At 34.0% G+C, this 20516-nt stretch overlaps 1 protein-coding gene across 2 annotated transcripts in view; it reads right to left on the reverse strand.

Moving 5' to 3' along the window:
• Positions 1 to 12276: 12276 nt before the first annotated feature.
• Positions 12277 to 20516, reverse strand: part of LOC113495258 — a 286477-nt gene continuing 278237 nt past the window's right edge. For both annotated transcript variants that reach the window (XM_026873896.1, XM_026873895.1), the window contains 2 exons: positions 13193 to 13262; positions 12277 to 12439 (listed from right to left, as the gene is read on the reverse strand). In XM_026873896.1, coding sequence (XP_026729697.1) covers positions 12424 to 12439; positions 13193 to 13262 — 86 coding nt within the window. In that variant the 3' untranslated portion in view covers positions 12277 to 12423. The remainder of the gene's footprint in view (positions 12440 to 13192; positions 13263 to 20516) is intronic.

The following is a 20516-nucleotide window of genomic DNA, read 5'->3' on the forward strand; positions in this document are numbered from 1 at the left end:
ATGATTAGAGCTAACTTTACGACAAATTGAATCATCCATTCGACTTAAAATTTTAAGGCTTATCGGGTAAATCTCAACATTAACGCTTTATTTCGGGCCTTGAGAGCCCGAAGTGATTAATCAAACTTTGATTTTCATTCAGGGAGGGTTTGTAAGAGCTGACTATTCATCAAGTAAAGCCTGGTCACCGTAGTTTGTTGAAAAATGTTGGGGAACGCTCGTGGCGCGTCTCCATTGTTTTCTAACACTAATTTACTGCCGACATATTTTTCTGCTTTCTACGAAGAATAGTTGGTGACCATTTCTTTCCACCTATATTTTCGGATGAAGGTATTGTGGAAAGTATTGTACACATAAGATTACAACGTTGTGTTGTGTGGATACTGCATTATAGTCTTGTTATCATTTATGGCATGATAGTGGCATCTAGGGTATCGTAGGTACAATGTGCAGAGATGGATTTATTTGACTAGATCAGAGTGCAGTAGCTATTATCTATATGACACCCTTTCAATGACACTGATTTGCAGAATGTTGGTAACAATTAATCTAGTTTTAGTGTAGAGATTCAGTACTAAGCTGGCTAAGCTCTTCGTTCATCTGTCTTTTGGTCCGTCTGCCACCATACTGTACATCATTAACCGAAAATAAAAAACAACATCAATAAAATCCTAAAAACTCCCCAATTTGTTTTGTCCCTACTTTATTATCATGAAAACAAATTATCGTATGATTTTCTTATCTGTTGGTGTCAGATGGTTGAACGACACGTATTTATTATTGCCCATAAATGCTAGTATTAAACGATTGACGTTTATTGATGTTATATGTATTCTTAATATTGCTTCCGAATTGATAGCTTATCTTTCAGGTCTGTAGCGGTCAAAAAATATAATTGAAATAAGGAGTGCCTCAGGGCAATCTACTGAGTCATAGCGGTATCCAAGAACACAGAAAAACCTAGGTATCTCTCCTAGGTTTTTCTTAATATTTTACTGAGCAGAGGGATGCTGGGGGATACAAAGAGGACGTGGTAATTAAAAGCGATATTTTTTTGTATTTTGTATTGAAATTGTTAAAACTGAACAATATCACTAAAGACTCCGCTGTCTGTCATCAGACTGTATCTCATGAACCTTTAATTTCAAAACCTCATTAAGTAAAGTCGTAAATATCATGTGAGTTACAATACATTGGTGATTTCAGATTCAATTATTTGAAGCCCAAAAGGCGTATCGCGAAGTCTTATTATTGCGAGTGTAGAAGAGAGATGTCTCTCTTCGCAGTGTCTCTGTCACGCTTCCACAAACATGTTTTTATTTTTATAAACGACTCCCGCACTTAGTAATTTAATCTTTGTGTCGCGGGGAGTTTCACAAACATTAAAGTCACATGCACAAAAAAACTCTACGCGGGGATCGAACACGCGACACGTCGCGCACAGTGGGTATGGGGTGGTGACCTCAACCCCTCGGCTATCCGTGCAGTCAAACCATAATTATAAAACTGTAATACATTATTAAATGATGTAACGGTTTACTCACGCGTATTTATCGGGGTAGCCCGACTAGTTTCGGACCCAACCGGAGTCCTTAATCATGAGCAGACGCGGCGGGATCGCGAGTCGAACTCACCAGTTCGACTCGCGATCCCGCCGCGTCTGCTCATGATTAAGGACTCCGGTTGGGTCCGAAACTAGTCGGGCTACCCCGATAAATACGCGTGAGTAAACCGTTACATCATTTAATAATGAATCAGTCTCACGATAGTTATTATAAAAATACTGTAATACATGATAATAGATCCTCTAGTTACCTCACGATGTTTTTGTTCACAGTTTGGTAGTGGTGTTTTACAATACTTTTAAACAAGACAAGTAAACATACGTTCATATAAATTGAAATCTTGGGAAATTCCCTCTTATATCTTATCTTAAATAAAGCCAAGATGACTGTCAAAATATTTAACTGTTAATGACAATCAGTATATAAATTATATTTAATACCTGAATTGCTAGCTTTTGGCTGCGGCTTCACCTTTGTTTCGCTTTAGCCTGGTTTTGGCGGCCAAATACGTATGTATTTTCCTGGATACCAAAAGCAAGTTTGAATAATTCGCGGTTTGGTAGTCAAGGCTTAATTGTCAATCTCTACTGAAAAAGCAGCGGCGCAAAAATTCGTACAAGCAGTGACTAAGCAAAGCATCTTAAACTTTTTTTCACGTAGTTAAGATTCAAAATTATTTGTCAGGTAAAGACGCTGCTGTCTGTAGCTTTTTCGGTGTGAATTGACCCTAACACATAGAAGTTACTCTCACATTTATGACATTATTGTGTGTTTTATATAAATACAACTATAATACTTTAGTGCTAACCCTGAGCTGTCACAATTGTAATGCTAAAGGCAGAGAGCTAGAAATTGTCCTAGGAAGTTGGCTTAGTTTATCTGCATGTCCTAGGAATTCTATCATGTAACATTATCACTGTAATTTAGTGTTGAACTAACCTATCTACTTTTTTTTTCCGGGGTGAAACGCTAATGTCTTCAACCCACGTCGAGGGCACGACGTGGGGATATGTCGGACTTCCACCGACTAAAAACACCCCGGCCCCTTCTACTGCTTTAGCCACAGTAACGGGATCGCTCGCGCATACTCTGCGCGACTCTAGCTGGCTAACCTATCTTTCTTGGCAAATTAAGGACTGATATGACTCAGGTATAATAATGATTAAGTTAAAATAATTTATTAAAAAAAAAGTAACTTATCTAGTTTCTTGCCGGTTCTTCATAGGAATGACATTATGGAACTGGGCAACTAGAGTCATTACTATAACTGTTTAATATTGCCTGGAAAATATGAATCAAGAAAAAACGTATTGATTTAATAAAAAAAAATAAAAAACAACGATTTTTGTTACCTAAGAGAATTTAACAGTCTTTAGTCTTCTTTAACTCGTTAAGATCAGTGTAATGTTTCTCTACGCACGCAAACTACACAACATTACAAATTATTTGACTACCCTAGTCCACGGACTACAAACTCTATTGAAAAAAATTGACTCCCCCATTAAAGAATTTACCCTTACGTCGGTCGGTTTTACAAACATTCATGTCACATGCATAAACACACCCAGTACAAGCATTCGTGGATCACACAAATGCTTGTCCTCCGCGGGGATTGAACTGACACGTCGCGCTCAGTGGGTTTGGCGTGGTTACCTCAACAACTCGGCTATTAAAAAGGTCATCACGTGAAGAGTTTTGTATGAAACTATGACATCATATCTCACACTAAAGAATCAATACTCGTATTACAGCTTGTAATATAATCTCGAGAAGTGAAACCAACAAACAGCTTCATAACTCATGAAATTTAACCGTATAACTCTGAGTAAACTTTCAAAAGTGTTCTTTGAGAATATTGAAAATCTATGGAATTTTCTTTGCATAGATTAGGAATGAATTTTCTGAGGTAAGTTCCTAGTGAAATGAGATGCTTTTAAAGTTTCGTTCTAGTTTCTGTAATAATTTTGACTGCGATTTAATAATTTCAAATTCAAATATTTGGAACCCAGAAATTCATATTCTCACGATTTTTCTTCACCGTTTGTCAGTGGTGTATTAGGAACAATAAAGAAAGATGTGAAAGTGTAAAAAACTCACATCGTTACTTGGTTGGTAGCGGACTTGCGCCACATTCATACAAATTGATAAACAGTTACTTGTATTCATCACTACACAAACTTAAAAAAAAAAACCGAACATGTTAAAAAAATATTTTACCATAACAAAAAGGCTTTATGGCTAAAGATTTGATACAAATTAAATAAAAATAAATATTTATCAAAACAATTATTTGATTCATTGAAATATTTATTTAATTTACTTTGTATCCAATTTTTGGGCTTAAACCAATTTATTATTGTTTCAAATTGTTTGTGTAAAAGTTAAAAACACTATCTATTATAATAATTTTCAATTTCCAATATAAAGCTCGTGTAATTATTTATCTTCAAAATATGTCTTTTCGTTTTAATAAACAGTATTATTAGGGTTTGTTCATGAGTGTTAGTATCAGTGATAATATGACCGTTGGGTTCACAATTCAGAAGTCACAGGTTTGATTCCCTGCACACACCATATCATTTCGAAGTCATATGCAAAGTAACTATCACTTGTATTACACGGTAAAGGCAGACCCCTATAAGTAAGACAGGCTTTTTCCTTGCGAGTAAGGATACCTTAAAAAGCTGGTAGCTACTGAGTTATCAGATAGGTAAATGTAAGTCAAGACATGAGAAGCATACACCTGTATGTGTTAGACGCACTATGCTATTATGCTGGCTTTGTCACTATAAAGTAAAATGACAGGGACAACAAGACATCATCTTGAATGCGGTAGTGTCGTGTTTCGTATCCTGTCCCGTGTATTCTTGTCAAGTCTTATTTATTAGTTGTGACATATGATGTTCTGTGAAACCTTGAGAAATGGAGACTCTATTTGTTTAGGTGCTTAAAAATAACATATACTAACTTAACTATACCGTAATTAACTCAAAATAATGTGACTAATGGACTTGGAAGTAAACACCAATAACACAATGAAGAAAATTATACTCAGAAAGGTTTCAAACCTGCGAGTCTCGACCGGCAGTCGCAGATATGTATACAAGTCATTTAAGGTTATAAGCACTAACAGCTTATTTAAAAATCAGACTTAAGTAGTTGTAAGTGACACAGCGCGCTATTCCACAACTCGAACATATTGAGATGTGGTAGTAGACCATTTTGTTGTGGAGTTACAAAATATTGTTAAAAAGTCATCTGTTATTTTAAAATCTGCAAGAAATCAGCTATTTTGTTAATGTTTAGGTAACACATACACCATACCATTGTAGAGTAGGAATCCTAGAAAAATTAAAAAAATCCGAAATTTCCTGAAGAATTCTCATACTTACCCTACCTTGTTTCCCATTTTCTAAACCCAATATTTGATCTTCTCCCGGAGCCTTATAAATCTGATAGAGTTCACAACCATACTGTAGGTACGAGTACATAACGGTGAAACCCAAAGAATTAACCTCTTACCCCAAAAAAGAAACCAATAAACAATTTATCCGGCAATCCACTCGAAATCCTCTTCTTAAGACCGCCAAAACTAGGTCCGTTTCTACATCGAATGTGTAAATCTCATACGAGTTCAAGTAAATAAACGGGGAGGCCACACGGCTCCTGTCAAACGTAATAAGCCCCTTTGAGTGGCGTTAGTCACGTAACAAATGAACGAATATACGAAAATACGCGAATATTTTCATCCTTCTTTTGCGTGCTTTTGGTGATAGTAGTTGCGTTACTGTTGATGTATTCGACCTGTTCGAGATCATGGTTGTTACATAATCTTTCGAGAAGGTTCTATAAATATCAGTTTTATTATACTTACTCTTTGATTATTGAAGTACCCGTAGGCTTTGAACAGCTTTATCGAAATATCGTCATGTGACTTATCAGAAAATTTAAAAAAGTAACGTAAAAGAGGGACTATTCGTTTAAAATTATTTATTCTGGCCAAAAGGTGTGGGCGCTCCATTAAAAAAATCTTAAATAGTTAGTTATTTGTTTGGTAAGCCTATTTTCTATTACTTTCGACTATTCTTACCATAGAAGTGCTCATGACAATTTCACATGACTCATACAATTGTTGCTCAAATCGTAAAGTCCAAGTCAAATTATTTATTTCAATTAGACCAGCATAAGGCACTTTTGAACGTTAAATAATATGAAAATCTAGTGTCAGTCTGTCGGTCAGTCTCCTATTGATAAAATATAATAGCTATAGTTGACAAATGTAGCTTAAGTTATGGTATCCAAACCGATGTCGTGAACGGGAGTGCCAAGCGGAGAGGCACGCCGCATGCCTTGAGTCGAGCCACTGTAAACACGTTTACAAGAGGGTATACATTTGTTACCCACATACTGGTATTCGACAACTGATTCCAGAATAAAAGCTAATATTTATTCTACAATTACTATACCTACTCTTCTACAATATTTCCATGTTTCAATTCGAACAGGTGGGAAGAGGTCAATAGCGAATAATTAAAACACCTCGTAAAATGGTTTTAAAATCTTTTATTCAGGTAAAAGTGTAGAAATCAATAATTATTATTATGTTTATTTTAGTCGACTTTAAAATTTGATTCCGTTTCAAATGACACTAAAAATATATGGAACTGCATTTTTCAACGGTACCCATAGCTCAAAATTTGAATCTACTGCTTGTCACCACTAAACCAACAACGCACGCGACTGACACTTCATAAAAATATTTTAAATAGAACACTCAAGTACAAACAAACTTTTCATTTCCGTAGTTTAAACAAATCTTTCAAATAAAATGACTTCATACAAACGTTACAATTTACATTTATTATAATATGCCCGCAAAACCCGGTATAACTTGAACTGCTGTAATAACGTGTTCAGCCTCATCTTGAGTCCAGGTTACGATGGACAGTTGAATTGTGTATGCTGGGTACATGGAACGTTCTCCTTAATTTAAGTGTATACATGCCCTTAATATTATAATTTCTTGTTAAGACATCCTTAACATAATTTTAATTATCATGTAGCGTTAATCTCAATTAAGGTCAGGTCTTGTTTGCGGATAACCAATTTCGCTTTTTTAATTGATTTTGTAGCTGCTTTACTTGCTTTTATATGGAAGTATGTATGTATACATAGCTTTTGGTTCCGAACGATTGTGTGCGAAGAAGCACACGACTTCTTCTTGTCTTTTGATCGTATGTTTTGAATAACCTTATAAAGTCAATGTCGTATACGTTTCACAGACATTCAAGACACATGCACAAGACATCCAGATTCGTAACAAGCAAATTTTGTTTCACACAAATGCTTGTCCTACCGCGACACGCAGTGTTAGGCGTGGTGAATAAATACCACCTTACAATCAAAATGTTCTTAATATTAGCAATCTAGTAACTAGATCTTACTATGTTGTATTTATCTTAAATACTAACTTCTAAAGTATTCGCTTTGCTTTTAATTTTGAAACTACTGCAGCAATAATAATTTGCGGTATAAAATATAACGCTCATTTTTTATCTCTGAATAAGAAATTTTTAATTCGAATGTTTTTGATATTTTTATTTCAATAGTATGTGCCCAAGTAATCCACGCGTAAATCATTTTTATAGTATGTCAGAAACATTTGTTATTTCACTTATATTTACAAACGACATATATTTTTGAAGAGGCAAACATTAAGGTCAAACAGAGGGCTTTATGCAATCAAAGTTAAAAACGAACTGCTGACAGTTTTCAGCATTTATATAACTGAATAAAATACAGTAAGCAGTTGTTATTATAGTACCTAACAGTACGTTGAAAAAATTCTTTCATCATTTCACGTCCTTCCGTTTGTCACCAGGTATCTTATGAACCGGGATAGCTTAAAAGTTTCCCTTTTTAGCTATTGCATATGATGTACTATGATGTTGCTGTTATATTAACCAAAAAAAAATCAAAGTTAACCACGGTTGGTACGGTCATAAATTTGTTGAGCAAATCTCGTTTGCAAATTTGTATCTCTTTAGCCTATTGGTACGGAACTCTCATCGCCGCGAGTCTGACTACCAATGAACTGGTTTGTTAGGTACTTATCACATACAAAGTCTGAAATATTTTTCAGATTAGTACTTATTAAAGCCATCTCCACCTTCCTCCCACCAGGGTTCCTTTTCACAACATTAGCGTGAAGGAATGAAGAAGAATGGACCTTAAAATATCTCCTCACAGAGTTCCTATCTCTCTGAAACGTGTAATTATCTCTCTCTCAATATCTATTAACATATTTATAACGGATTTTCCTATTAATCCTTGCTTATCCTAAATGATCACTTTCTGACCAGATCAAAGAGAATGATCTGTTTCTGCTTACGCCGATTAAAGTTTTCTAGTTAATGATCAATTTGCAGTCATTTCTCTTAACTCCTCCCAACCCCAACCAACTCCGCTCAGGTCCGCTCAACAACGCTTATCTCCGTTTAGCTTGAATGGAAATACTCCTTAATCCAAAGAACAACCTTCCACGAAATCCAAGCTCAAGATTATCACACCTCAGTTAAAAGTAAACACAAATACTTACGAAGATAGCAGTGTATAAAATCTACGTTACGCTTAGACGGCCGCTCCTGAACATTGCCTGAAATTACAGGTATTACAGGGAATAAAAGACAGTTACAGGGAATTACAGTTATTACTGTTGTTATACGAAGGATATACTCGTGGATTATTGTTGACAGATAATATTCTTTGAGTGAGGTTTTCTCGTTTTAGTTTTTTTATTAGATTTTGTTTAGTAAATTGAGGATTTGTATGAGAGGGGGAAAGCTTTTTTCTGTTCTGTCCTTTTTTGGTTTTGGGAACGAGTTTTTAACTTATTTTGAGTCTAATAAAAGTCATAGTGTAACCTACTTCGGTCTATTGAATATACCTATTCGGGGCAGCAACATTTTTCCTTTCTTAACAAATAATTGAGAAGAATACAAGAATCAGTACGTCTGCTCACTTATAGTTTAGAGATTCTAAATGGAATCTCTTAATTTTGGTTAACTAGACGTTTTCCTGCACCATTAAAAAGTAGTTGATATCTGAATCACATTAAACCGTACAATTACCAACATCTTCAAAGCTTTGCATAATCACACAAAGTCTAACATTTTGTGTGGGATAAGAAATAAATCAACAATTTCCAATAATTTATATAATAATTTATTTAACAGATTTCATCAAATGAAAATACATCATTGAGCAAATAAACGTAGAACATGAAATTTCATCGTATAAAATTTATTTTAACGAAATAACTATTTCTAATAGCTATATTTTATAAATAAAACCGTTTATATAAATCAATATTTAGAGACACGTTTCACTAACAATGTTTAATTCCCATAGAATTCTTACACGAATTTAATATTGTCTACATCTTTTTAATAAATATTGTATTTTAAGGTGACGTTTAGTAAACACTATTTCTTGTGATTTACGAAGACGATTTGAACTTTATGATAAGAGTATAATGCTGGAAATTCCCGTGGCAGCATATATGCACTTTATTTTAATAGATTTTAATTTCATTTCGAATCTCTTATAAAAATTATCTGATGCGTTGAGCCCAATTCTTGCAGCCGTGGAAGCAAGACAGCGAATTACACAGCATGTCTTACACTAGGCAAACGATCGTTTGCCTAAATACACAATAAAGATGCACCACCAATTTGGGTTTGCAAGAGTCAATCTTTGATAATACGAAAACATAAACGAACTATCAAGAACGTCGAGAAGTTTTGAAATAAGTAAATTTAATACTAATAAAATAAATAATGTTACTTTACCGTACACCTAAACATCACCTTAAGGTTAGCGCCACATGATCGATTTCAATCTAAATGATCGTTACAATTTAGTGGCGAAGTGTGTAACCGGCCTAAGGTCGACGACACACTACATTCTTCATGAAACAGTCACAATATTTTAAGCGTAAAAACGCTATTATCAGCGTTCAGAAGTTTTTGGCATTTTTATGCTAATGTTAAAGTTGGCAAGTTTACAAGTGCTCTTCGGGCATATTTTACTTTTTTTCTAGATTTATTTCAAGACGTAATGCTTACTTATATTCGCTTTTACTTCGTATTAAGAAACTGAACTTGGCGAACACTTTTTCCAACAACTAAGTAATTTCACCCAAGTTTTTGAGTTATGATTAATGCAACTAACAAAAAAATACACACGAAGTTTATAAGCAGCTATTTGGTGGCGTTATTATACAAACCAAAATAAATAGTCCTCATGTTTATTATTCAGTAATTCATTTAACATAGTTCTTCATGTAACTGTTTCAATATTTACCTACTTTATAGATAGTTAAGGGATTTAATCTATCACAAATATCACTACGAAGACCTTAAGAAGGATTCTTTATTTAAAAGAACATCTACAAGTGGTTATCTTAAAATAACAACATTCTAATTTAACGTTCGGCCGACCACCACTGCACTTGTGGGAGCAAGATAGCGCGCTATAGGCGTAGAGTGCTATCTCCCTCCCACAACTAGAACAGTATTGATTTAAGATTTAGTTTTAGGCGCTCTGTGAAACTATATGGATACTTAAAGAATCCCAAAAGGTCTTATTTTCTTAGAAAATATTTTTTACAATAGACTTTAGCATGACTTTTAAGATTCCCAATTAGTTATATTACAATTTTATCTTAGTCTTGGCAATTCACAATTAATTACATTTATTTAAGTAAACGTATCGGTAATTTATCTAAGCTCAATGAAGAGTAACAGGATGGCTACGAAATATATATTTATTTACAAAATAAAAAATCAATATAAATAAGGACTTATTTAAATTTTAGTTACTTATAGTTGCCACTTGTGTACGCGTCTTTCAAAGTGGGACATACATAAATGATGCCCACATTTTATTTTATATTCCACTCTTGCTAATGTTTCTCTAATCCCTACAGATCACACAATGTTTACAAGGACATCCATGAATTAATCACTTACACATATATTACATAACTATATACATTTCTTAATTACGTGGTTTTATTTACTATTAAAATAATAATTGAAAAATCATAAGTGGTTTGAATAAATTCGTTGTATACGATGCCAAAGTAAAACAGGGTTACTAACTTCTAGAAATTTGGAGACCTGCAGCGTAAAACAATATAAAAAAAGTTTTATAAATTTTAAATAAAATCAGGTATTGTGCGCTTAATTGAGCAAATTATTAGTTTCTTCTAGCAAAAATACTTTATACTTGCCAGCGACACTTAAGCTACAAAATAAGGCTGGTTGCACATCGCAAAACACATGCATGACTTTAATATTAATAAGAATAATAATAATAATAGCTATTTCATTTGCTTAATGTTTTATGATTTGACCACTTTTACAAATATTGGGAATTAATGTCTTTTCAGTCACTTGCTACAAGAGCAAAGAAAAACATCACGAGGAAACCAAGAATGTATCTAGTGTTTGTTAAGCCAGAGTCTAAGGACAGTTTAAAAACTGACACAAGATTTTATATCTAAACCACGAAAATAAAAAAACTCACTTTTAGGTTAAATACGCCGTTAAAATGTAAGACACCATACAATATGAATATAGACCGGCTCGTTAACCATAACGCCAACGGGTTTATTATAATTGCCCAGTTTGACGATTATTATATTATTATGCATAAACCCACTTAGCATTATCCCTCGTATCTGTAAGGATTTGCCTTTATAATGAGATTAAGTTGTTATGTCGCTAATTATCGACCCTTTTCCTGGTATGCGGTGTTTTAGGATCAATGCATACTAGCATAAAGACGAAAGCCTGCTTTTTCAGTAGCCAATTAATAAGTTACGACAGGGTCGGATTCCAATTTCATCGGGTTACGTCAAATACGGTATTTACATGAAGCGACAACCTATCTGTCATAAGAAGATGACTATTCCATTGTCCCGATTATGAATGTATTTTATGTGTTTAATCTTACGCTTACTGCTGTTGAACTCTACTAAGTAGTTCTTAAAGGAATCAACCCAAGCAAGCAAAAACAACTTCATGCTCTCAGCGCCCCATTTTATTCCCGAAACCAGTGCAATATTCTCACTCAATAAGAGGCGTCGAAGCCTACCATTAAATGTTATTAATTAAGAATATTCTCATTCTCTTTCTTTCTCTCCTGTCCTTTCCATTCTGTAAAGTAATTATTTGATTTGAGTGCGCTCATACGCTGGTATGAAATCACCCTTAGTGTTATTTCGTGTGTTATGCTTAAACTATAGATTTTAACGGCCTTAGAAACTTAAAGTTATAGAGGCATTCATATTTATGGTGGCTATCAAGACACATTTATGCTAAGAGCAAGATCTTGATGTGGACTTTTGGTTAAAGGTCAATGTCCAAACAATTAAATTTTATTAATCATAAAAATATATTATGGTCTTTTTGAAGCGTATGGCAAGGAAAAAACTGAAACGTCCAGTTCATCAAATAAAAGATTTTCAACAAAATAAAATTGAGACCAAAATGAAAAATAACTACAATTCATTAACCAAATGTAAAGCATCTGAAAAATCACCGTCAAATAACACACTGTACTTATTTACAAGTTATCTTAATTCTAGAACTCAAACTCAATTTGTAAAAATAAATCTTAAGATTTAACGAACAGAATCACCACGTGTATAGCAGACATACGTATACGAGTAACGGTAACTTAACTAATATGACTATTTATTAATTAACTTAGTTTAATCATTATATTAAAAATTCACTCTTATTTACATATAAATCTGAGGAATCCAAGCCCAGTCGTCCCAAGCCAGACATCATCGCAGGATATTCCTGTAAAGATAAAATAAAATAGTTTTACATTCATAACACATAGTAAATATTTTCAGAGTTGCAGGAGATTCCGCTATTTAAAATGGGCGATGAATTAATGGAAATTGGTTTAAATTTGACACTTTTCGTATTCTTCTAAACATTTTTCCGAAACAATCATTGTAAATTCATTGTTGTTCATTGACCGAGATTTTTTCATCCAGTACTAAATCTATACTAATATATAAAGCTGAAGAGTTTGTTTGTTTGTTTGAACGCGCTAATCTCAGGAACTACTGGTCCAAATTCTTTTTGTGTTGAATAGACCGTTCATCGAGGAAGGTTTTAGGCTATAAACCATCACGCTGCGACAGATAGGAGCGAAGATACAATGGAAAATGTGAAAAAAACAGGGCAGGTATACACTCATAATCATAACTGATATCTTCTACCCACGGGGACGAAGTCGCGGGCAACAGCTAGTTTCTAATAAATGTTTTGGCAAAATGCTTCAAAGGATACGAAAAGTGTCATTTTAATCCAATTTTCATTAATTCATCGGCCACTGTAAATAGCAGGATTGGTGACCTAGTTTCTTCAGCTTCAGCTTTGGCAGGTACCAATGTGATATTTTCAAAGTTATATATATTTTCTAAGTCAAAACCAAAATCACTCATTTACATCGGAGTAGATAAACAATTACTAGATGATATTTCACTGTAAGGGATTTAAAAAAAAGTAGTGTTAATAGAGGATGTAGGCCTTTATACTCACTTCAGTATGACGTCACGCACAGCAAACAGGCTGCTTACGAAAGTGAGTAACAACGACGCCACCAATGGACCTGCGAAACAAAAAAAACATTTATGTATTATTTGAAATTAGAATTTCATTTCGGCCATCTTAGTCAAGTGACATTACGATAATCGATAATTATTTTAAATATTGCTTTATTAGTGTAACCCTTTGGGTAACGTCAAAGTTTAAAAATAGAACTCAATTAATAAGGTCCGCCATTCTGTCTGCCTGTCTATCTATCCGTCTGTCAACCGGTTTTTGTTACGTAAAATTAAGTCCATAATTAATTGATTCTGCTATTTCCAGCACACCAATATTCCATAGCCCAGAACGAAAATAGGAAATTACAATATTTCAGACAACGTTTAAATTATTTAACCAAAAAAAAGTTCTAATACTAGTAAAACTGCACCGAAAAATAAATAAAGATCCATCCTTAATTTCGCGACATGTTAGTTTAGTTTCAACACTGATCAAATCCTTGGAAACAAAAATATACTCGTCATAAAAATAAGAAGAAAGCGTCAACATATTAATTATGTATTAGATATACTAATGAACTCGTCAGTTAATTACTTCGTACAAGCTCTGATAACATTATGAGTACCAAAAAAGATATTTACTATATAAGAAAATAAAGGTTGTAGCACAGTAATACGCAGCAATACTGCCTCCACCCAAAAATATAGGGAAAAACATTCGGATATTATCAATAGGCATGTTTGTTACAAGCTAGAAGAAAATACTATATTATTAATAAAGGTTTTTTGGACAACTGACAAAATTGTCTATGTATATTAAAATATTATTTGCTTATACAATTGCCAGAACTCCACAAAATTATCATTGTTAATCTATAAGTTTTTATTAAATTAAGTTATTTTAAACAATATCAAATCTATACTAATATATAAAGCTGAAGAGTTTGTTTGTTTGTTTGAACGCGCTAATCTCAGGAACTACTGGTCCAAATTGAAAAAATATTATAAACCATCACTCTGCGACTAATAGGAGCGAAGATACAAAGGAAAATGTGAAAAAAATAGGGCAGGTATAAATCATCACTTATATCTTCTACCCACGGGGACGAAGTCGCGGGCAACAGCTAGTAAATAAATAAAACTGGTCATTCAAAACGGTATAACGATAGGATTTTGAAAACATGTTCAATCAATCCAACCTAAATTACGAACTTCATAATAACATGTTAATATCTCTTTCATCAATTCCGATTTAACCCTCACTAAAACCCTAAGCCACGACTGCATAGTATAATTGTAATTACATCTTAATCAAGAGCAAGAGGAACTGAGTCTTCATCTACTTTTCGGCCCTCGTTTTCATATCTCGTATATACATTTTTCATTTGCATTCCTTCCAAAAAACTCAATATACAACTAGGCTGCTCGAAGCACCATCTAAAATAATTTCTACAAAAAACTCTGGACGTTAAAATTGGACGCATGCAAAAACTGTGTACAGATGGGCTTGGACAGCGGACAGCGGCTAGCCTTATATTACTTTTTCGCAAACCACATGTTACCAAAGGATCTTTATTTAATAAACTTGATCAAATGAACAATAGATTTGGGGCTACAAGAAGCGTATTAGGAGCTGGGAGACCGGTCCCCGTGGATACCCAACAGTTAGGGATGTGCTGGCATTTTAATATTAGTTTATATTTTTTTGGGATGGTCTTTCTATCATTTTGGGTGAAATGTTATACTTATAAATGTACTGTTTATATTTTTGGTGTGGTTGAAGATAATCTATAAATTATTGTTTCAATTTGACTCAGCCTAGCGTTAGGTAAAGTTACCTTATTTTACAACGATTGTTTTGTTAATTATGGGATTCTAACCTCTTGTATTTATTTTTATATAAACTCAAATTGCAAGTAACCTTGATTTTCGAACCTGTTTTGGCGGTTTCAACTCATGCTAGATTCAACTAAATGAAGGGTATCTAGCTGGGGACTTCCACAATAAGGCATTATACAATTATTTTAAAACAACTTCACTGAAGCCATATTTTAAAGCGCCAACCCTAAAATAACCTTTGTCGACGTCACAATATCTTTATCGATCAGGGCAGGGGTTTTTATCAACATCGAAAACAGAGTTCGGTATAACAAATGGTTGGTCGTTGGACGCTATTGACACAGCCCAGTTCGCGGTGTTTAGGGGTACGCAGAATTTAATGATATCGTCAAACATTTGTAAGAGATTTAGCTTGCGTATTATGACTTATTTATGTTGGATATCTTTTGTTTCTTGTTTGGAAATGTTTTTGTATTAACTATACATACTGTGGAAACAAGATATGATAAGTCTCGTTATTTATTTGTTGCTATATAGATAGTTTTTTGTTTTGGCTTAGTGGATTGAAGATATAAAGAGGTCAGATTTGGTCCAAAGCTACGACCTACTACGACGACTATAGGTTGATATTATTCTAGTAGTGAAATAGACATCGCCGTCATACGCAATAGTCTGCTGTCACACTCACATAAGGTCAACAGTTTTATTTTAAGAGGTAGCGTTGTGCCGGCTGAATGTTGAAGTTGTGGAGAGCAACACATAAAGACTAATGTTTCAAGAATCGATGCAGGTTTGACGTAACCTTACTTTATGATTTCTCTTAATACCTATTAGTAGCGACTAGTAGCATCAGAAAACGCCTTAGTTTCAGTATTTAGTCATTGTTATTACAGTTTTGCCAGACAGGCTTACTGGTGTATATAGTTCCTCTCTTTTCGAAATATATAATAACTTGCAACTAGATACCACATAATCTAGTATCGTTAGTCTTTAGTGTCATGAATTTATAAGTACCGTAACGTGAGGTTGTGTTACTTAAAATTTACCTTAATCAACTCAATTTAAGGTCGGTTTTCCATTTAATATTGGGCTTTCGAGCGTCACATGATCTCTGCAACTCAATTACTAGGGGTAGCGATATTCTAAAATTAGACAGGATGTCAGAGAAAATCGAGTCAACCTATCAAGATCGGTCCCTCTCTGTTAAACAATAGAACAGTAGAAAATATATGGAATTATAATTGAAGTTGTGGAAACTGTTTCACTTAAACAATGAGAATGTACACCGCAATTGAATGATAAAATATGCAGAATTTGAATATACAAACGACTCACACTATTATGATTTAATCCTTACTTATAGTTTTACAAATATTCGAATCACATACATAAAGACGGGTCCAGAAAAGGTTTTTTAATTTGTTTTTCAACAAATTAAAAAGAAAGCCGTTTAAATGGAATATCCAAGTAGTACCAAAGAACGCTATAATTTAAAAGTTGGCGATTTAATAATTGTGGTATCAGTGTATGTATTTTTGATAAATACATAAATAACAATCTGAACTATCATGATTTATCATCGCATCTTCCAACCTCACCCCCGCAAATAACAAAGGCTTTATATCACGAGATCCGTACAAAACAACTAACCACAACAAATACCAAAATGTTGTTTCATGATAAAAGCAAATACGATCGGATTCGCAATAAATACGACTTTATCTCATCTTATCCAAGCATAGTGTAAACATTGACCGCTCGCAGACCTATAAGGGGGCGTATTCACGAGCAAATACCTTCAGATATACCGATCTAGTTTGTTTTCTTTTATTTATTTAAGAAGAGCCTTTAATTCTGAAAGTGAAATTGTAATTTTCAATTCAATTGGGTGAATTTATAGTTCTAGTGCCGTGTTGCTCTTTTCATTAAATACCACTGTTTGGAATGTACCACTGTTAGCTCAAAAAGCTGCATTCATATTAAGTTTGAGCAACTTAATTTAATATAATTCGCATTACGAACGTATCTCGTTGGTAGAAGTACGTTTTTGATCAAATCCGAGAAGGGCTGTGTCTCTAATCAAGTGGCATTCTTACAAAATTTGTTGTCGTCATTAAATAACGCTCGAATGTATAGAAATGACATTTCGTATTGATAAGTCACGTGACATTGACCTATCATCTCCATACATTCACTTGGTAAGAGTGCATCAGGTGCTTTCAGTGCGCGAGATTCAAACACATCCCCTAACCATACTCTCGGCAGAGGTTGTACCTATATTTACACCTTCAAGTATTAATGTCGCTCTCTTAGCACAATTGGATTTTTTTTAATCAACAATATAAATAAAATATACACCTCTACAATTGTGATTATAGTATTCATCATTAAATTAAGTGGATCCTCGGCTCCACCGTCCCGTAGAGACGGTCTCTAAGTATAAACTCAAATATTTCTTCTGGAACTTGTTGTAACTTTTTTCTGCTTACTAAAGCTTGTGATTAATTAAGCGCTTTTTTCGTTAAACAGCGAGAATTTGTTCAGACTAATTGCTTTACGATCGATTGGTTTCTTAAAGTGATCTGATGGTTCGTTTCTTAAAGTATGTTGAGAAGCTGTTTATAGTCTTGTATCTGTCTTCATGTCCGTTATTTGTGATAGGATGTCAATAAAATAAAAAATTAATACAGATGTATTTTTACTTCATTTTTCTAAAACTTGGTCATCATTAAATTTATGACCGTAACTTGGATGTTTATTTTTTCTTATAGCGGCGAACAGAAACTCACAAAAGTTTCAACATTAGCGCTATCATGGTTCATGAGATACAGCTTGATGTTAGATAGACAGATAGCGGTGCCTACGTGATAGAGCTCCGTTTTTAGCCTTTGGGTACGGAGCCGTAAAATTGGTACCTAAAGTAATTATGCAAATTTAAAATATTCGTAATTATTTCGAGGGATCATTTTTGTAAAATTTAATTTGAAAACTTCACTAACCAAGCATAACTTCTATCGCCTTTTAAAAATACTTCTTAAGTAATGAATAAATTAATAATTTTAGTTCGACTTTAATACTACTATAATTTTAATTTCAAAGGTAAACTTTGAACATTCTTTGTGTATAAACATCAATCAGATTAATTTTACTTAAAGTTCAACAACTGCGTAAGTCTCTAAAAAAATATTTATAGATTTGTTAACTGATTAGTCTGAATGAACTTTGCGCTTTTATGTATCATGTACCCAGTACCCATGTGATTTTTTCAACGTTACCTGTAAGTATTTTCTTAGTTCATTTAAGGTTCCAAGTATTGGAATCTGAATTCGCCAACACGCAGTGAGTTACGTGATTTTCAATGTTCAAACCTTACCTACATAGAAACAATTTATGCCCAGCAATGGAATACGTATTTTCCCACGCGCTAGTAAAATAATTAACCTGTGAGAGCGGTAACAGACTCCGATTTCAGAGTTTTTCACGTCTATTTCGTTTCGTATGCGCTCTTACATATGCTCTACATTTTGAGCTTTCATTAAACGGACGCAAACATGGTCTTCCGTCGACGTATTCGTATGTCATGGCAGTGACTGCTAGTAAGGTGCGTTGGGATGACAAACAAACAAGTTAGTTAAGCAGTCTACAATAATCAACTAGTTGCTTCAACAACTCTTGATCTACCCTCAACCCAGATCAAAAGCTAAACATACGCAAAAATTCAGACGCTTTTTATCTCCTCTCAACTAACGCCTGTCAGACTATACGTGAATAATACAACGCAATAACAAGTCGCCGAGCTAACTGCGGTTCGCCACTGTTATTACATCCCACCTACCCCCTTTTAACTCCCCCCTCCTCTCCTACCCCTCTAACACCCTTCAGCGACATTCTTATGTGACAACGATTTATCCAGCATGTATTGTGCTCAGTTAATTTATAGAGCCGTTTAAAATGAACGGCCGGAACTACGCCCGTAAAAAAATGTTGGTACTTAACATTTTTGGGGAATTATTTTCCGTTACCTGTTTGTGGATTTTGATTTGTAGCTTATTATAGAAAGTGAATTTGCTAACTGTAATTTTGTTGCATTATTTTCGAGGGTTCTTCCTAAAAATGCTGACTTACTTCTGCAGCATTCTTTCTCCTCTCTTCTTCAGCTTTCTATTCAGATAGTCTTCTGGGTTAGATATTTCTTTTTTTTTAAATTACCCGTCAATGACAAAACTTTATCATGTTTTTATATTTCAGCTAGATATGGTTCTTCCAATAGTTTCCTAGCGTTGAGGGAATACTAATTAAGTCGGTTACCAAGAAAAATACTTCACAAAAATGACTACTGGAATTCGTTACATGTAGAAAATGCTATTTATAAGGCAATAGTATTACAAAATACAATAGATATTATTTTTCTTTGTTGGATCTTCCAGCCTTGGATGTCACATTTTGTTTTTATATCTCTAACACGTGTAAGTAGGAATAAAATCATTCATGATGACTGACTTTTTAAATGTGATGAAGACAAATTTATCTAATCCAAAACTCTGTAGAAAAAAACGTCTCATTAAGGATTTTTTTAAAGTAAATTTAATTAGAAAATCAGAAATAATGAATGAAACAGGATAAACGCTACCAAACTAAGCTTGTTACGCAGAAGAGAGATGACGTCGATAAAAGTTCGCTTGACATTTTTACCGATATTTTACTTCCCCTTTATATTTTTACTAGCTGTTGCCCGCGACTTCGTCCACGTGGTTAGAAGATATAAGTTATGATTGCCCTGTTTTTTCCACATTTTCCATTGTATCTTCGCTCCTATTAGTCACAACGTGATGGTTTATAGCCTAAAACCTTCCTCGATGAATGGTCGACTAAATGAAACAAAACGATTTTTTTAATTTGAACCAGTAGTTCCTGAGATTAGCGTGTTCAAACAAACAATTAAACAAACAAACTTTTCAGCTTTATATATTTGTATAGATGTGTCTAAAATGTATCTAAAAATATTAAGCTTCATTACATAATAAGGTAGTAAACGTAGTAAAATTGTGGACTACCATCAAAATACTTTAAGACCTATTACAACGAAAACCACTTAAAATCTTAAATATTACTCGCTCCCTAAAAGCCTTGAAAAATAGTAATAACCATACTTTAGTATCCAATTACACTTAAGTTAGCTCCGAACTCAATAGGTGTAGCTTTGAAACCAAAACGGGTATCGCACATCCGCTTTTCATAAATTATCTAGTGCTAAGGAAACCGGGGGGTCTACCACGTCAACTCATACACGACGGTTTCAAGTGTGGAAGCGAGAGAGCGGCTTCTCCCTTCCACAACTGAAATAAAGTTACCTCAAGATGTGGTGGTAGGCGCTCTGGTTCCCAGGAACATTATCCATAATACATTTTACTATTTGCGACCCTCCAAACATAATTATAGGAGGGATGAAAGGCTCCTACATAATTACGATCCTCCCCACC

Source organism: Trichoplusia ni, chromosome 6, assembly GCF_003590095.1.
Source record: "Trichoplusia ni isolate ovarian cell line Hi5 chromosome 6, tn1, whole genome shotgun sequence".
In the NCBI taxonomy this organism is placed as follows: domain Eukaryota; kingdom Metazoa; phylum Arthropoda; class Insecta; order Lepidoptera; family Noctuidae; genus Trichoplusia; species Trichoplusia ni.